The sequence below is a fragment of the Cavenderia fasciculata genome (assembly GCF_000203815.1).
Source record: "Cavenderia fasciculata unplaced genomic scaffold Scf_Dfasci-G-b-205a01.r1-3, whole genome shotgun sequence".
Taxonomy (NCBI): Eukaryota; Evosea; class Eumycetozoa; order Acytosteliales; family Cavenderiaceae; genus Cavenderia; species Cavenderia fasciculata.
In genome coordinates, this window is record NW_004457737.1 from 2,058,838 (window position 1) to 2,076,986 (window position 18,149).

Genomic DNA, 18,149 nt, shown 5'->3' on the forward strand with positions numbered 1-18,149 from the left:
TAGAACTTGGCTAAGATTATTAAAAAAATTACATATATTGCTTGTTATTTATTATTATTATTACTAGTATATTGGTTATTTATTTTAGAATTGATCAAAATGTAAAGATATATTATTAATTGTATTTTTGGTTATTTGTGGTATTTCAAATATTTGTTCCATCTTGTCTTTTTGATGTTGTTGTTGTTGTTGACTTTGATTATTATTTCGACTATTAAAGTCAAGAGTTAAAACATTTTTATAATACTCTAATATATTAAATGAAGTTTGAGTAGATATCATTTTTTTTGAATATCTTGTTTCGATAGAGTGTTTAATGGTAATTAAAGCGTTTGGATCTTGGATGATGACCAAATCCAACAATTTGTATTGTTTTTTATCCAATAGATGCCCAAACAAATCCATATAGAGTATACCAATATCGTGTAATTGTTTTTCCTTTCTTTTAAATGACACTATATTTGTTGTGAGTGGTGGCATATGTGATTTGCATTGTTTTATCTTTGTCTTTATAATATCGAAATTGTCGCTTTTACATTGCTGTTGTTGTTGTTGTTGACCAAAATGTAGAGCAAGATCTTTAATGTATTGTAAACACAATACCCAATAAAACATGTGTAGGGGGTCTGATTTGTTTCGAACTGGAAATTTGAAATTAAACCGCTCCAAACATTGATCGATAATTTCCAATCGTTTCTTGGGGCAATCCATCGACTGAATGTATTGATGTAATGCTCTCCACTTGTCGAGTAATCAAGTTGTACAACGATTTTTTGTGAAACAATTGCACCACGGTCGGCAAGTTTGCTAAAGGTTTCTGGATAATATTTCAAGAGTTGGACCAACTCTAAAATATAGAGGTAGCTGAGTCTGGGGTCTTGGAAAAAGATAGGGACATAGGCTGGAGGGAAACTATCCTCTTGAAATAGAAACAATACGTGTCTATGCCTTATGATGTCATTGTAAAGTAGTCTCTTTCTTGCTGCTAGTTCGAGTGTTTCTTTGTCTAGTCGTAAATGAGGTACCCAGTTAACATCTTTGATTGCATTGTAGTATGCATTGTTGTATTTGTTGGTTGTTTTGTTGTTGTTGTTGTTGGTTGTTTTGTTGATTGTTTTGTTGTTGTCGTTGTTGTTGATGTTGTGATTGATCCATTGTTACAATGAAGTAAGTGAATGAGAATCATTGTATCTCATCGTCGTCATGTAAGACTTGTAGGTGAACGAATGTAATTTTTGTTAAAAAAAATAGAACTTTGTATCTTGCCTAAATTTTTATTTATATATGAAACTACAATAGTTAATTATTATTACTATTATTTTTATTTCATATTGGTTATTTATTTATATTTAGAATTGATCAAAATGTAAAGATATATTATTAATTGTATTTTTAGTTAATAATGGTAATTCAAATATTTGTTCCATCTTGTCTTTTTGATGTTGTTGTTGATTTGGATTTTGATTATTATTATTATTTAGATTATTTTGATTATTATTTAAAACATTTTTAAAATACTGTAATATATGAAATGATGAAAGAGTAGATCTCGTTATTTTTTTATATATAGTCTGGGTAGAGTGTTGAATGGCAATTAAAGCGTTTGGATCTTGGACGATGACCAAATCCAACACTCTGTATTGCTTTTTATCCAATAGAAACCTAAACAAATCCATATAGAGTATGCCAATATCGTGTAACTTTTTTTTTCTAAAATTGATCTCCTTTCTTTGAAAATCACGACTAAATCGTGATTTTGATGGTGAATCTAAATCTATAATGAGTGGCGGTATGTTTGATCTACATTCTTCTAACTTGCTCTTTATAATATTGTAATTATAGTTGTCACATTGTTGTTGTTGTTGTTGTTGTTGTTGTTGTTGTTGTTGTTGTTGTTGTTGTTGTTGTTGTTGTTGTTGTTGTTGTTGTTGTTGTTGTTGTTGTTGTTTATCAAAATGTAGAACCAGATCTTTAATGTACTGTAAATACAATACCCGATAAAACATACATAGGGGGTCAAGATCTGAGTCATGTATGGCTATAAAATAGAATTCAAACCGTACCAAACATTGCTCAATAGTATCCAATCGTTTCTTGAGGCAATCTATCGACTGAATGTATTGATGTAATGCCTTCCACTTTCCACGGTTACCAAGTTGCACATAGATCTTTCTTTTGGAGACAAGTGCACGATTGGCAAGTTTTCTAATGGTTTTTGGATAATATTTCAAGAGTTCCATAAACTCTAAAATATAGATGTAGTTGAGCCTGAGGTCTAGGAAAAAGGTAGAGACATAGGCTGGAGGGAAACAATCCTCTTTAAATACAAACAACTCGGGTCTATACCTTTCTATGATTTCATTGTAAAGTAATCTCTTTCTTGCAGCTAGTTCGAGTGTTTGTTTGTCTAGTCGCAAACTAGATATCTTCCTGGAACTAGTGAATGTGAAATCACCAGGTGAATGACTAAAGAAATCACAATCCTCGATAGTTGTATTGTTATAATGCATGTTTAGTGATCTAACGAGCTCGACACCTAAAAGAGGGTCATCTTTACACATGCTATCAATCGATTTTAGTTCATATCGTCTGATACTAGTTAGCAACGAAAGTAACTGTTGCATCCTAATTTGATTTAATTGTCTAACATGACGATACACCAAACTAGATACATATCGATTTTTAATAAAGATTAATTGAAATAGTTGAAATAATCTTTGATTGTATTCCAATACATGTTGTTGTATTTGTTGAAATATTCGAATTATTTGTTGTTGTTGTTGTTGATGTTGTGATTGATTCATTGGTCCATCTCGAATAATAATGACAATCAACAAATATTTGAGTGTAATTGGGAAAAAAAAACGATCGGTTAAGTTTAATTGCCACGCTGGCAGACCAAATTAGATATTATTATTATTTATATTTATATTTTTGATTATTATACAATTGTATGTTGTGACGTCTAATTAATTTTATTATTGGTATTGTCGTTGTGGTTATATTGTAGTATCCCCCTGTCTGTCAGTGTTCCCATTTTTAAAAATACTTTTTGTTTTGTTTGGTTTAGTTTGTTTGTTTGTTTGATTACAATTGATGTATCGTCGTCGTCTTTGTTGGTCGTCGAGTTACAATTGATGAATCCACCATTCGCAGAATTCTCTTTCATCGATACTGCCAGAGTAGTTTCTGTCAATCGAGTAGAACAAGGTTTTGGTTTGACCCTTGCTAAAGTAGAAACCAAGATATTTGATACATCTCTTGAATTCCTTCTTGCTCAAAGTTCCACTGCAGTTGGAATCAAACATTCTAAAGGCGGCGCTGGCAGACATCATCTTTTGGACGAGGTGTGGTGGAAGACCAACTGGCACAACAAATGCAGCGGTTCTGACATAGGTGCTGGCATAAGAGTATGCTGGTCTTACATAGGCAGATGGTTGCGAGTAGGCAACAGCTCCATAAGCGCCACCTGGAACAGCTCCGACGGCACCATAGGCACCTGGCATAGCTCCTGGATAACCGGCAGTTGGTGGATAAGCACCTGGCATAGCTCCTGGCATAGCTCCTGGATAACCAGCGGTTGGTGGATAAGCACCTGGAACAGCACCTGGGTAGGCTCCTGGAGCTCCAGTTGGTGGGTAAGCACCTGGAACGGCTCCTGGGTAGGCTCCTGGAGCGCCAGCTTGTGGGTAGGCACCTGGAACAGCACCTGGAGCACCTGGATAAGCACCTGGTTGACCTGGATAGGCTCCTGGAGCACCTGGCTGACCTGGATAGGCTCCTGGAGCGCCTGGTTGACCTGGATAAGCTCCTGGTTGACCTGGATAGGCTCCTGGAGCACCTGGTTGACCTGGATAAGCTCCTGGAGCACCTGGATAGGCTCCTGGTGGCTTGGCACCAGCTTGTGGTGGGTATCCAGGTTGACCTGGTTGTTGTGGGGGGTATCCGGGTTGACCTGGCTGTTGTGGTGGATATCCAGGTTGACCGGGTTGTTGTGGTGGATATCCAGGTTGACCTGGTTGTTGTGGTGGGTATCCAGGTTGACCGGGTTGTTGTGGTGGGTATCCGGGTTGACCGGGTTGTTGTGGGTATCCAGGTTGACCGGGTTGTTGTGGAGGGTATCCAGGTTGTCCTGGCTGTTGTGGTGGGTATTGACCTGGCTGACCGGGTTGACCTGGATAAGCTCCTGGTTGACCTGGTTGACCTGGATATTGACCGGGTGGCTTGGCACCGGCTTGTTGTGGTGGATATCCGGGTTGACCGGGTTGACCTGGAGCACCTGGATAGGCACCTGGTTGACCTGGTTGTTGTTGTGGTGGGTATTGACCGGGTTGACCTGGTTGACCTGGAGCACCTGGATAGGCACCTGGCTGACCTGGTTGTTGTTGTGGTGGATATTGACCGGGTTGACCTGGAGCTCCTGGTTGACCTGGATAGGCACCTGGTTGACCGGGTTGTTGTTGTGGTGGGTATTGACCGGTTTGACCGGGTTGACCTGGTTGTTGTGGTGGTGGGTATTGACCTGGAGCACCTGGAGTAGCTCCGGCAGTTGGTGGTGGTGGGTATTGACCAGCTCCAGTTGGTGGTGGAGGATATGGTGAACTTGGGGAGGCAGCGCCAGCTGGTGGTGGTGGATAGGCACCTGGAGCACCTGGTTGACCATAACTTGGGCTTGATTGACCTGGCATGACCTTGATTGGCATTTGGGAGTATTGGTCAGATGCAGTTCCAGGGGGTGGAGGGTTTGGTGGGTTTTGCATTCTATCTATTTAAAGTTTCTATTATTATTGATTATAATAGAAAAAAAAAAAGTGAGGTGTTAGAAAGATTCTACTCTTTCAGATTAATCTAATCTTTGGTGTTTGTATCTTTTTAAACGAAGTGTTGTTGTTTGTTGGTTGTTAACCTATTTCCTTTGTCACGTCACTTTTACTTCTGTGAACAAATGAATGAATTGATATCAAGTCTTCAAAACCCAACAACATCAACATAGTTTAAAAATTATCTATCTATCTATCTATCTATCTATCTATCTGTCTGTTCATCCATCTTTTTGTCTGCAAACAAACAAATATCCTGTTTAGTTTAGCTGAGGGTTCTTACATTGTAAAACAATAAGGGTGTATGTGAAAGGAGGAGAGAAGAGTGAATTGAATTAAGAGATAGTTATATACTAGATGATGTAATACAACTAACTAATAAACTAACTGCTGCTTTTAATGACTAAAGAAGTTGATGATTCCTTTTGCCCTTGTGTGAAATTAGAGGTTGGGATAAAAAAAAAAAAACAAAGTCAGAAGCTCAACAGTTTGGTGTCATCCAAACACACATTGCAAGTAGCAGCATATCTTCATTGGCAAAGAATGGGATGGCTTGGCTACATCACCCACCGATGTTTCTTTGGATCACACCCTTTATGTCTCCATGTTCGTTGCTGTGTCGAGGATTACAATCATTGGACAAGAAATCAAGTAGAATAGCGTGTTTATACCCAAAGCAGATTGAATCAAAGAGAGGAGAGAAAAAAGATTTATGTACAAAAGACGAATGAGTTAAAGTTTGATTTCTAACTACAAGCAGTACCATAATAAGGTGTAATAATCGATAATAATGATAAATGACATTTGTTGTTGTTTTTTAAAGGTTTAAAGAGGGACAAATACACAATAATTAAACTACCATATATCTTTTGATTATTTTAATTTAGTACTGTGGTTTATTGAGGGTCATAAATTTTTAGACGATGGTACCTGTAATAATAATAATAATAAATAGTGTAAATGGGTTGGGGGAGTAAAGATAGATTAGTCATATGATCAATTTCAAGAGTTTAGAGTTTGTTTGTTTTCTTTCATTTTATACATACCAGCGTTGGTGGCAACCTTTGGCCATAAATCAGAGCATTCCTTGGCAACTGGACCGAGGATGTTACCCTTGACTTCACCCTTTGGGTTGCAGATGACACCAGCATTGTCTTCAAAGTACAAGACAGTGCCGTCCTTTCTTCTCCATGACTTTCTTTGTCTGACAACCAAACCAGTGGTGACCTTCTTTCTGAGATCAGGCTTACCCTTCTTGACGGTAGCCATGACCATGTCTCCGACACCGGCGGCTGGGAGTCTGTTCAATCTACCCTTGATACCCTTAACGGCGATGACGTATAAGTTCTTGGCACCAGAGTTATCAGCACTGTTCATGACAGCACCAACTGGGAGAGCGAGTGTAACTCTGTAGTTAGATCCGATTGCTTGTGCTGTTATTTCATGTATTTAGATAAAGTATGTTGTGATGAGATTGTATATAGTAGGTATATGAGAGTTTAAAGGTGTAAGTATACTTGAATATGTAGATCCGAGATACACGTTTCTAACTAAACGAAACGAGCATCCTTCTTTTGTTCTTCTAGTTGTAACATAGCAGCAACATACGCTTAGACATTTTTTCACAACAGGAGAGGAGGTGGAACTATTCACAGGTATTTGGCTCTTGACTATCACCTAGCGAAACTCGGTCCTCGGTCGCCTCACGCTCACTCCTCCAAAAAAATAAAATTCAAAAATAATTGCAAAAAAGCAAAAATTCCGTTTGAAAAAAAAAGAAAAAATGCCCTCTCCGAAAGACATCGCATGATCTTTCAAAGTTAGAGTGCAGTAGTTTATTCATTAATATTATTATGTTTGTTATGATGTATTGTTATTAAAGGAGAGGAGACAACTATTACTTATTAGTTAATTTATACAAATCTTGTTGATAAATATATTTTAAAAATAATGGACTACGTTCACTGATGAGAGCTGGAAGATATTTTGGTTGCGATGACAATGACAATGATGATGGTGATGGTGTAGAAGAGGATTGATTATTATTACTACTATTATTACTATTATTATTATTATTATTATTATTATTATTAATACTGTATGTTTGAAACCAAATCTTTCGAATAGTATGGTATTTTTTGATGGTATTGATGATAGTGCTAGTTGCAGTGGACAATGCTTTGATACGTTCTTGTTGGTCTAATATAGAATAGATGTATTCTATCATTGATGGAGTTGCATCTTTGTGTGATCTATTCTCCTTTATAAAACGATGGACAAGTGATGCATAGTCTGGTGATTGATGACAGATGGTTATAAACATATCAGGTGTTCCAAGTCTTAGGATACACATAAACAGTCTTTCTATGTGGTCACGGATGTTTCCAATCTCTCTTGTTTTGTCATCTGACGATGATGATGATTGTACAAGTGGTTGTGTGTTTGGGTGTCCAAAGATCATACTCGACAAGAATGGACAATGCAATTTGATAGTGTCGAGTAGGTGTAGTGCATACACTGGTAAATGGAATCCATTGGGTCGTGGACCTTCAAAGTATTGCTTGGCATCGGGATTGGTTGGTCGTGACACATGATGCGATTCATTGTTTAAAAAGTACCATGGTTGGTTGCGAAATGTTGGATTTGGTTGTTGTAATAGACTCTCTGTACGAACAAGATGTATCTTGATCAATTCTGCAATAAGAGAATAATCCAAATCAATACTGGCTTGAACATCAAGTATTCTTTGGTCTTCCAATCCCCCCTGTCCTCCTTCTCCTTCTTCTCCTCCTTCCTTTGTCTCTAGATGTAATGGTAAAAGAGAAGATACCAACTGTGGGTATTGATAGACATCCTCGCAACGTTCAAGGATTGTTTCTGTCGACATCCCCATATGATAACAAAAATAGGGTGTTGATTTGTCAGAAGTAATGGCTGTCGTTTGAATACTACTTCTTGTATGAAGCTTGTTCCATTTAACATCCAAATTTAATCGATAGTACATATCTTTGATTCCTTCCAAAGTAAGTGTTTTACCAAGGAGCAAAGTTTGATCACATTCCACTCGTTTGGTTCTGGCGGGCAGTCCGTAGAGACTAAAGTAATAATCGAGATTTGTGAGGTCGCCTAAATTATCATCCAGCTTTTTAAAGAGAGGTTGGGGACGTTTGTCATTGTAAGACGACCGTAGCGATAGGTTGGGAACATGGTGGAGAATAACTTGAAGGTGTGGGATAGCGTAATCGAGTCCTAAAAGGGTTCGGATATCCCCTACATTTTGATGAACAAATCGGATGATATGATGTTGGTTTTTAGTTTGGTAAGAGCTGACTCCAGATGCCAATGACAAGGTTGTTGACAATCGTAAATAACGTGGGTCGTGTATCATTACAACCAGCTCTTTAATGTCGTACGCGTCTTGGGATCTAGGGCAATCTTCTCCTTCTTCAAAGTTCATACGAGCCAAGGGAAACCCATAGAGAACGTGGTCATCAGGTCCGAGATAGGTAAACGAGTGTTTATCAACATCCAATATCTTGGTGTACTTTTGGTAGATGGATGATTTGGGTGATAGGCGATTGAGTGGAATGAGTTTATAACGACGATACTTTGAATAGGCATATGAAATGACATGTTGATGTGTATAGTTTATAGTAGAGTCCTCGGGTATCTCGATCACCCTATTGTTGTCAATTAGTGCTTTTGCCAACAAATCAATCATTACCATATCCTCCATCTTTTCAAGGTGTGACCACGTAAAGAGATGCAAATGATTTTTGAGTACAAGATTGAAAATATCTAGATTGAGTGACATTTTCACCAAGTGCGTGATGAATGACTGGTCAATCAGCTGATCGAGTTTACCTTGTTTAAAAAGTACAAGGAAATATTTGGGTGACATGATCAATAAATCTTTTGGTTGTTTTACTCTTGTCCAATCCAATCTTTCCAATGATGGTAAATGAGTAAATGATAATATTTTGTTTAATAAATATTTGTTTGAAAATACTGATGAAATAATCTTTAAAGTTGAAGTTGAAAAAGGTAAAGAAGATGAGGATGATGAGGAGGGTAATGGAGGAATGATTTGTTTTTTAACTTCTCTCTTGATCTTTTTCATTTTCTCTGGAATTGAAAGATTAAATTGTTGTAATAATAAAATGAGACAGTTTTTAGGACTATGGTTGGCAAAGAAAAATGATTTAGAGTTTAGGAAATCTTGTTTGATGGATCCAAGTTGAAGAAGATATTGTAGTGGTGCTAGTGACAGGTTGTGTCGTGAGAATAGATGGTTCAACTGTCTCTCTGAGAGTTGAGGATGATCAGAGTCTAATCTTTCTTTTATGACCTTTGAAATATCGACTCTATTGTAAACCAATGATTGATAGAATAAATATTGAAGATCTGATTGTTGTAATGTTGGTTCTAGGTCAAGATAGTATGATGTAATCCACTCGGGTTTCTTGTTGATAAAACTATGTGATACATTTGAAATATCAATTTTACTATACAACTCTTTATGATGATTGGTGTAATAGTATTGGATGATGGGGATGTTTCCATGTCTGAATGCTTCAACAAGTGTACTTTGATCATACATTGTGTGGTTACGAGATTGGCAGTCTCGATGAACCATTTCAAGGTGTTTCATAGTTCCAGATTGTCCAATCCAACTCCATGTATCTTGAGTAAATCCAACACCATCCAGTCTACTTGAAACGATAAATTCGACAAGTTCATCATTCATACCAACCAAGAATGCATCATCAAGAATAGATGTTCTCGTAGCTTTACCAGAATTGATAATATCATCGTCGTTGTCTGGAAAGAGTTGATAGAGTAGTTTGAATGCACCGAGTCGTCCATAACAACACATTGACGCAAACAGATTATATATATCTAGTCGATCTCTAAACTCGTCAAAGATATATTGTAGCATTGTTGCCAGACTGTCGTCACATAGCCGACTTGCCATTTGATCAATCAAATATCTTGAAATGATGATTGGTTCGGTATTTCGATGTTCTTGATATTCACCGTCGTTGCCCTCGAAATAGACTTGAGTATATTTCAATAAATCTAGGTCTAGAGACATGAGTGCAGTTTGAATGTTGTAGTATCGTCCCAACGCAGGTTTATGTTCAAGTAGATACTTTACAACTTTAGGATTGTGATTGTCAAGTATTGCAAATTGACTGCATTGTTCATTTCGATTTTCATGCAAGAATGTTGTAATCTCTAATGCATATGCAAATTTATCCTTTCGTTGTGCAGCCCAGTCCATTGCATGATACGACGCTCTTGCTTCAGTCGAGTTTTCCTCGACTATCTTGGAGTGGTAGTATCTGACTTGTTCGGGAGACCCAAGCTTGCAAACAAGGTCAAACATGTGATTGTAAAAGAAATGTCGTTCCTCCATATCAATCAACCCATCGATAAATTTCATCGCCGATGGTTTGCTGCTGCAATGTTTAGCAATCAACTTTTTCAATCCTTTTGTAGCATTATGATGTTCAAAGTATCGATAAAGATGAAATGTATTGATATCTTCTGAAATGACGATGATATCAGATGATGAAGAGGATGATAAAGGTGGAGGGGATGAAGGGGGGGATAAATAAATATTATAAATTTGAATTAAATCCAAACATAATGATTCTATTTTTTGTCTGTCTTGTAGTCCATAGTATTTAGATTCATGTTGTTTAAGAGTTTTAAATTTGAATTCATCAAGAAGCATTGTAATGAATATCTTCTTTTCGAGTGGCTTGCAAGTGAGGAATGAAAGGTCTGCCATCTTTGATTTAAACAACTCTATCAACCTCAGTCCATCCTTAAAGTATGTGTACCCGAGTAGTGACACTTGTTGATCTTGAGGTCGAACCTGATGACATTGGATGATTTGATTGGCGTGTTGATACCATTCACTGTTTTGCTTGCGATGACCATCAAAAAACTCTTTGTACCCTTCTTCACCTTCATCCTCCAAGTCTTGCACATGGCAATCAAAGTAGATGGTCGGTGACAATGGTGCAGGTGTCTTGGCTAGTTGGTGTCGTAAAAAGGTTGATCCAAATAGACGTTCTATTTCACTGGCACTCTTGCACCGCTCATAGTCTTTATATTTAATCAACAGTGATCTTGGGTAATGTGAATAGGCACTATCAGACAATCTGATCAGTTGCACATTAATACAATGTACATTCAACCAAATCAATTTCATTAAATCTTCATCATTTAATATCTTTTTGAATGTAAATGATAATTGTTCCATCCTTTCTTTCTCTCTCTACACAATTAATAAATAAATTGTTAATCAATAAACACACTCAATGTAACACTGTCTACTCTTACTCTTACTTATACACTTTCTAGACCTAATCTATCTATCTAATCTATTCTATATATATACATATAAATACACATGAACACTAGTCATCATAATAGTACATATTACTAAACTAAAAGTAAAATATGGAATGAAAAAAGAAAAGAAAGTTTGGTTTTTAATTTTATTATTATCTTCACCAAGAGTGAGAAAGAGAGATAATACTATTATTAGTAGAATGAATGATCTATACTTTTTTAAAGTATTTAGACATTCATATCTTCGAGATCAATTATTTAAACAGATAAACAAGATTGGAGATGATATTTATTCAATTAGTGTAGAAAAGATTAGATCGCTTAGAGGAAGACACTTGAAATGTAAATCGTTAAAGAGTGTGGTTGCATTCAATTGCTACTGGCTCTTTGAAGAGATGTTTAAAGAGTTTATGGAGCTTAAACTTAAGGGTACGACAGAGATGAAAAGAGACAGTGTATTGGATGGGGTACTCGATAGAGCACTTGCATATCAAAACTACCGTGTTGCCAAACTACTGATCGACTGCAAAGACTATATACGTCCGTTTGCAAGTGACATTGAATCATTGAAACAATGTATTGCATTGTCATGTTGGTATGGTTGGTTAGACGTATACCAATTCCTGACCAAAGAAAGGAGAATGGTGGGACTGGACCAACTGTGTATGGATCATTTGGTACGAAGAAATAATATATCATTTCTATCATTCTATTTGGAGATGAGAAAGGATACACCTCCAAAGATGTATGCTGGTCTATTAGAGAAAGTAGCTCATTCACATACCGACACGGTTCAATTCTTCTTTCAACATCCATCGTACCAATTGGAAATGACCAACAGGATACAAAATGTGTTTGAGGAGGTGTGTCGAGCCGAAACAAGTGACACCAACAACAATAGTACCTATTTAATAGACACACTCAATTATCTTGTCAAACTAGACCGAAATGTAAAGATTACCTTTTTAGCATTCAAAAATGCTTTACTTTCAGGTAATGAACATCTTGTCACCTATGTATTGGACATGTATAAGGTAGAGGATTTGACATCGTCGACTACACCAAATCAATTTGTAAACTTGACAACATGTTATAACAACAATATTGATTTGATGGAGAGAATATTGGATCATCCATTGGTAAAGAGTGACTTTTTATTGAAAATAGCTATCGATAGCAACATGTCATTCGAAACAATTCTATTCCTTATTGGACGATTAAAACCATTTTCGTTCAGCTCTGGTTGTGCCATTGCAGCCATCGAGCAAGGTAACATGCCACTACTATTACTGTTTGACGATATCATTCAAGATATTCTAGGTGACGAACACCTAAGGCAATTGGCTGTCATGGCTGCCATCAAAAGTGAAAATGTACAAGTTGCCGACTTTGTATTTGGTTTGCACGCCAAGATTGTCGATATCTCAGAGATTGATATTAGATTGAACCCATCAGAGGACCGACACAGATCAATCTTTTCAAATATGATAAGTTTGGATATGATAAAGTTATTATATCAATATGGATTTATAGACGGTGAACCTATATTGGAGCAAATACGAGAATATCCTTTATCAGTGACACCTTTCTTTTACCATTGTGATAATATCAACTTTATATTTGACCAAGTTTTAAAAGATGTCACACAACAACAACAACAACAACAACAAGAGTCGTACGTCATCCCACCATTTCAATATAGCTCTGGAAGATGGAGTTCGTTTGATGACAATATGGACACTATCCTTTGTAATTTATATGATAGAAGTTTGTTAACTGTAGAAATATCAAATCTCTGGGAAATCATACAAAAAGGGTACCTTGGAATGATCAAAAGAGTAATCAACACTTTTAATATAGATAAATTAAATCATAATCAAACTTTAATTGGTAAAGTATTATTAAATCAATAATAATAATAATTACAAACTTTATTTTGCTAACCATTCTATTTTTTTTAATATTTATTTAGCAATGAGAAGTGAAAATGATGAATTGGCTGAATATTTATTACCAAAAATGGATTTTACAACATTGGATGCATCAGACATTAAATCAACGTTTGAAATAGCAATGTGGATTGGTAATGGAAGAAAGGTGATTGATTTGGTTACCAAACATCTCCCACCAAAAAAATTAGAAAAAGTTGTCAATCTTTTGTTGGAAGTTTGTTACAAACAAGGAAATATTTCATTATTCAAATTATTAAATAATAATAATAATAATAATAATAATAATAATAATAATAATAATAACCAAAAAGTGGCAAAAAATATATATAGTAGATAGCTATTTAGCCTCAAACGAAAGTACTGTTATTTTACTTTTTAACCATCTAGAAGAATATTTTTTGTTTCTTAATATATTTATATTTATAGGGAGAGAGAGAGGACATACAGTATTGGTCATAATTCATTCCTATAGATATTATTTCTAGTACACCATGTCAACTTTCAATACACCTTCTTCTTCTTCATCATTACCACCAGCACCACTATACGACTCAATTAGAGTCCAAGAATGGACCAACGCAATGGTTGAGACTTGGTTGGAAGATTGTAGAAAATTATTATATTTCCAAAATAGGGTAGTCTTTTGCGATGCCCATATCACAGGAGTGGTCCTTTTACAAAACTTGGCATCGGTAGATGCATTTGATGGCATCTTTATTCCACCAACTCAAGATGTAATAGATGATCCTCACAGATTAGAAAAAAGGGATATGTTCCTTCTATGTCTTTTTCATGACGCCAAAAGAAGACATAGTGCATCCCAATAAATTCTATTTCTTTATTTCTGCGAAAGAATATTCTAATTCTTGAACCTTTTTTTTTTTTTTTTTTTTGTATTATTGCTTTCTGTTTATATATATAAGTATACTTATATATATATAAGTATACTTATATATATATATTTGTATAGTTTATATAAATTATGGTAATAAAAGAGGAGACGGAACCATTTTTTAAAGTATTTAGAATAGTTATACTTAGAAGGATTATATTTGGGTATATAGAATCGATTGGAGGTGATGGTATATATTACAATACAAAGTACATTCAATCATTGGATCTACTTGGTATTACTAGATTTGGAAGTGGTGTTCATCATATCATAAAGAGCAATGTAGAGAGATTACTTGTAGAGTATCCATCGTTTGTAAGAAAGTTTGATATGGAGGATATGATCGATCGGATGGATTACAAGACTGCAATGCTTCTCAATCAGAATGGTTTATTCGATTGTTTGAATCAAGATGATTTGCTGCGTCTGCTTTGGAAGACATGTTCAAGTGGATGGCAGGACATGTTTGAAATGATCTTGGCAAAGAAACCATACAAGAGGGTATTTTGGTCAAAGCAAACAATGTGGTTTAGGATACAAGGTCATATTCGGCTCATTGCCAACAATCATGTGGATTTTCTAAAGTACTATGTGCAAAAGGATATTGATAAATGTTACGGATCGGTTGATATGGAAAGTTTTGTGAATCCTCTTTACATTGCCTCCAAGAAGAATGACCATGTAGAGATGATCAAATATTTGTTGGAGCATCCCGTCTACTCGAGACGACTCTCTTGTCATGTTCAATCCTTGTTTGAACAATCAGCTTTTAATGTTCAACGGTATCTTTTCGAAACTCATCATGCAACCATTACCATTAGAGTGTTGCAAAGGGCGTGTAGCAGTGGTCAAGCCAATCTCATCACCTTTATGTTGGACAATGAGACTATCAGCAGTCAGCAGGCACCAAATTACCGTCCATGTATATCATTGGGATACGGTAAAATCGTTGATAGTATTGACATTTGGAAAAGACTATTGAGTCATCCATTGTCCTATCGTCCCGACCAGTCAATCTTGCAAACTTGTTTGTTGACAGAAAGGAACAAACACCTATCACTTGAAACATTCAAATATCTTTTGGACAAGTTATCATTTCTAGTGGATGAACGGTTTTTGATAGATGCTATCAAACTGCGACCACAGTTGGATTGGATCAAACCTGTGTTTGACAATCTATCAACAACTCCTGGCAAGCTTACAGACCCAACAAATGTTTTACAAGTTTTGATGGAATATGGTAATCTAGAATTATTGAAATACTTTATGTCTACAACAAAGTATGACAATAATATTAATGGTACACTACCACAGGATATTTCACTTTTTTTAAAGTCTATACCTCTTGGTGCACACATACCATTGGATATAATCACATTTATGTTTGAAAGTCAATTATTTGATGATCAACAGGTTCAACCTCACGATAGTACCGAGGGATACCATAATAGTAGATATTATGTAGAATCTGAATGCTATCTTTATGAAAAGGGTGTGTTTCAACATACCCTATATTCACTAGACTGGATTGCCGATCGTGGTCATCTTGGACTTGCCAAGATCATTGTCGAAAGTAAAAAGTGTCGCTTTGGTAGATCGGTCAGTTTACCTGATGCTATGAATTTGGATCCTGGCCACCTCGACACTTTGGAATATCTTTACGAAAAATACCCTTTCTCCTTTAATCATTCAGACATTTCGTATGTATTTGTTGGCAAGTTGATATCACATGGTAAAGATGCATTTCTAGAAAAAATGATCAACTCTGACCAAACATCTCAAGTCGTCAAATTACATCTACTCTGCCAACTAAGAAAACAATCATTAAAATATGGTAATATTGGTGTATTGGATTTTATTAAAAAATTAATCAATCAAAATTTAATTCAAAATTGGAAACTAGAAAAGGAAATTTTAAGATATAATACATATAAAAAAAAATATATAAATAAAAATAGTATCATATTTTGTGGATAAAAAAAATAAATAGAAAAAAAGAACGATATTTATTTATTTATTTATGTATTTTTCCAAAACCTTTCATCGAAGTTTTTGGATTGGGAATTCCAAAATGCCTCTTTTTTTTTTTTTTTTTTTAATTTAGTTTCATTTTCATTGCCTACTCTACTCACTATTCCTACTACTATACACTCTACAAGAGAATGGGAATATGATTGTGATTGGTTTGGTGATGGATCTACTGCTATGGTGTGGGATTGGGTTGGGTATTATTTTTCACCGTTTTTTCTACTCCAACTCGACGAAATCACCACACTGTTTGCTGAACATCACCATCATCAATGATAACAGTAATGTTTAAAAAATAATCAAAAGAGAACCACAGTTTTTAAATCAAAGCAAACAAACACAAACTAGCATTTTGGATTATTAAAGTATGTTCGTTCTATCACACACTTCACCACCTCACTCTACCTACGTCTATGTTTCCTTTTGTTTTTTTAAGGTGATTTATTTTTGGTCTCGCTCGAATCATATCACAAAATAATGCTACTACCTAGTCAATTAAAAAAGGAGGGTTCAATCAAATCAACATGCAATGCATGATGATCACTTTAGTATATGTTTAGTACTAAACAAATAATATTAAAAATATTTATTTATAAATATATAAATAAATAAATAAATAGCCAGAAGAATCATTTAGAGAGAATTAGATAGAAAGATAGAATTAGTATAATCATCATGATTTCGATTAATTAATAAATGAATAAAAATATTTATATAATATAGAAAAGTATATTTGTATGTCCATCACATAATCAATGTTTCCGTACACCCACAACATTTAAATTTTAAATACGAGGAAATGAATAATTAGAATAATAATTAGTTACTAGATTTCACCTAATCAATCAAATCAAATCAAATCAAATACACTCTTAAATAATAATTCATAGATCCATAACCCCTAAAGTCGGATATTTTAAAATCAAACTATCCTTGTTGTTAGATTGTGTTTTATAAATATATATTATCAAGTTTTCACAACCAAATATTTGATTGGTTTTAAATTATACCATGCATACAAGGTATTCAAATATAAACACTGATGATTACATTATTGTATTCTTTTTTGTAAGATGACCATCAACAAACCAACATATAGAGTCACTGTGTTTCAAAAATCATCATCACCATATTTAGGGATGACCAAAAAAATGTTAATGAATGTTACAATTCATTAATTATTATTAAACATAGATCAAACAAATCCTTTTTTAATAATAATAATAATAATAATACTCTATAAAAGATAATTTTAATGTAAGATGAAGAATAATTTAACAGCAACAACAAAGACACAAAAATAATCTATTGTTAGAGTTTAGTAATAATAATAATAACACCAAAAAATACCATTAATACTCTATATTGTTGTGATTGGATGATCGAAAAAAGAAATGGTGTGTTTGCGAAATCGCGTGTGGTGGTTGTTTTGAAAGAGAGGGAGAGAAGAACGAAGCAGAATCACGGGTGCTGTTTTTTCTGTTGTTTTCACCCCCCTCTCCATCCCACCCACACCGATGTCTTCCTATCTTGTACTTCATACTTGTCTCAAACAATAACAATACCAGTAGGAAGTTGGCCAGGGTAAAAAAAATATCTGTAGAGACGAACGAGTAATATTAGTACAACTTGAGAGAGAATCGATTGTCTCTGCACAAAAAGTAGACAGGATAGAGTAGTGGCAACCTGAGACATTGGTGTAAATTTGAAAAAGAACACAATAATATATTCATTCATCATAATAGTAATAGTAATAATATTTGTAAAAATAATTGTAATAATAATAATAGTAGTATTCAATTCTATTCCATTTAATTAATAATATTTATTAATTTATTGATATTATACCTACCGTATTTGTATTTTTACATAGCTTGCCCACCACCCCCAACGACCACATTGTTGTTGTAATTGTATACAATAAAAGTAATATCTACTCTATTCTCCTCTCCTTTCCTTTCCTGTCACACTCTCACTCACTCACACACATCAAATAATTAAATAATTACAAAAAAATACATACTGTTGGACTAGTATAATTATTATTATTCCCAAACACCTCTCCTGCTATAGCAATATTATCATTGTGCA

The 18,149-nt window shown here is 34.9% G+C and overlaps 7 protein-coding genes across 7 annotated transcripts; 2 read left to right on the top strand and 5 right to left on the bottom strand.

Moving 5' to 3' along the window:
* Positions 1-84: 84 nt before the first annotated feature.
* Positions 85-1,186, bottom strand: DFA_03511 (uncharacterized protein; the record flags this gene model as incomplete). Its single annotated transcript, XM_004363057.1, has 3 exons — positions 85-578; positions 662-948; positions 1,026-1,186. The coding sequence occupies 3 exons, from the start codon at positions 1,184-1,186 to the stop codon at positions 85-87; spliced, it is 942 nt and encodes a 313-aa protein (XP_004363114.1).
* A 163-nt stretch (positions 1,187-1,349) lies between these two features.
* DFA_03512 (uncharacterized protein) lies at positions 1,350-2,561 on the bottom strand (the record flags this gene model as incomplete). Its single annotated transcript, XM_004363058.1, has 1 exon — positions 1,350-2,561. The coding sequence occupies one exon, from the start codon at positions 2,559-2,561 to the stop codon at positions 1,350-1,352; it is 1,212 nt and encodes a 403-aa protein (XP_004363115.1).
* A 121-nt stretch (positions 2,562-2,682) lies between these two features.
* DFA_03513 (uncharacterized protein) lies at positions 2,683-4,760 on the bottom strand (the record flags this gene model as incomplete). Its single annotated transcript, XM_004363059.1, has 2 exons — positions 2,683-2,812; positions 3,133-4,760. The coding sequence occupies 2 exons, from the start codon at positions 4,758-4,760 to the stop codon at positions 2,683-2,685; spliced, it is 1,758 nt and encodes a 585-aa protein (XP_004363116.1).
* Positions 4,761-5,736: 976 nt separating this feature from the next.
* rpl23 (S60 ribosomal protein L23) lies at positions 5,737-6,438 on the bottom strand (the record flags this gene model as incomplete). Its single annotated transcript, XM_004363060.1, has 3 exons — positions 5,737-5,750; positions 5,867-6,253; positions 6,429-6,438. The coding sequence occupies 3 exons, from the start codon at positions 6,436-6,438 to the stop codon at positions 5,737-5,739; spliced, it is 411 nt and encodes a 136-aa protein (XP_004363117.1).
* Positions 6,439-6,680: 242 nt separating this feature from the next.
* DFA_03515 (uncharacterized protein) lies at positions 6,681-11,094 on the bottom strand (the record flags this gene model as incomplete). Its single annotated transcript, XM_004363061.1, is given in 2 exon segments — positions 6,681-6,720; positions 6,740-11,094. 2 exon segments carry the CDS (start codon positions 11,092-11,094, stop codon positions 6,681-6,683), a joined length of 4,395 nt encoding a protein of 1,464 aa, XP_004363118.1.
* Positions 11,095-11,386: 292 nt separating this feature from the next.
* Positions 11,387-13,965, top strand: DFA_03516 (uncharacterized protein; the record flags this gene model as incomplete). The annotated part of the gene is made up of 5 exons (XM_004363062.1): positions 11,387-12,935; positions 13,047-13,076; positions 13,159-13,467; positions 13,565-13,584; positions 13,624-13,965. 5 exons carry the CDS (start codon positions 11,387-11,389, stop codon positions 13,963-13,965), a joined length of 2,250 nt encoding a protein of 749 aa, XP_004363119.1.
* Positions 13,966-14,120: 155 nt separating this feature from the next.
* DFA_03517 (uncharacterized protein) lies at positions 14,121-16,847 on the top strand (the record flags this gene model as incomplete). Its single annotated transcript, XM_004363063.1, has 4 exons — positions 14,121-14,531; positions 14,631-15,864; positions 16,135-16,238; positions 16,782-16,847. 4 exons carry the CDS (start codon positions 14,121-14,123, stop codon positions 16,845-16,847), a joined length of 1,815 nt encoding a protein of 604 aa, XP_004363120.1.
* Positions 16,848-18,149: the final 1,302 nt, after the last annotated feature.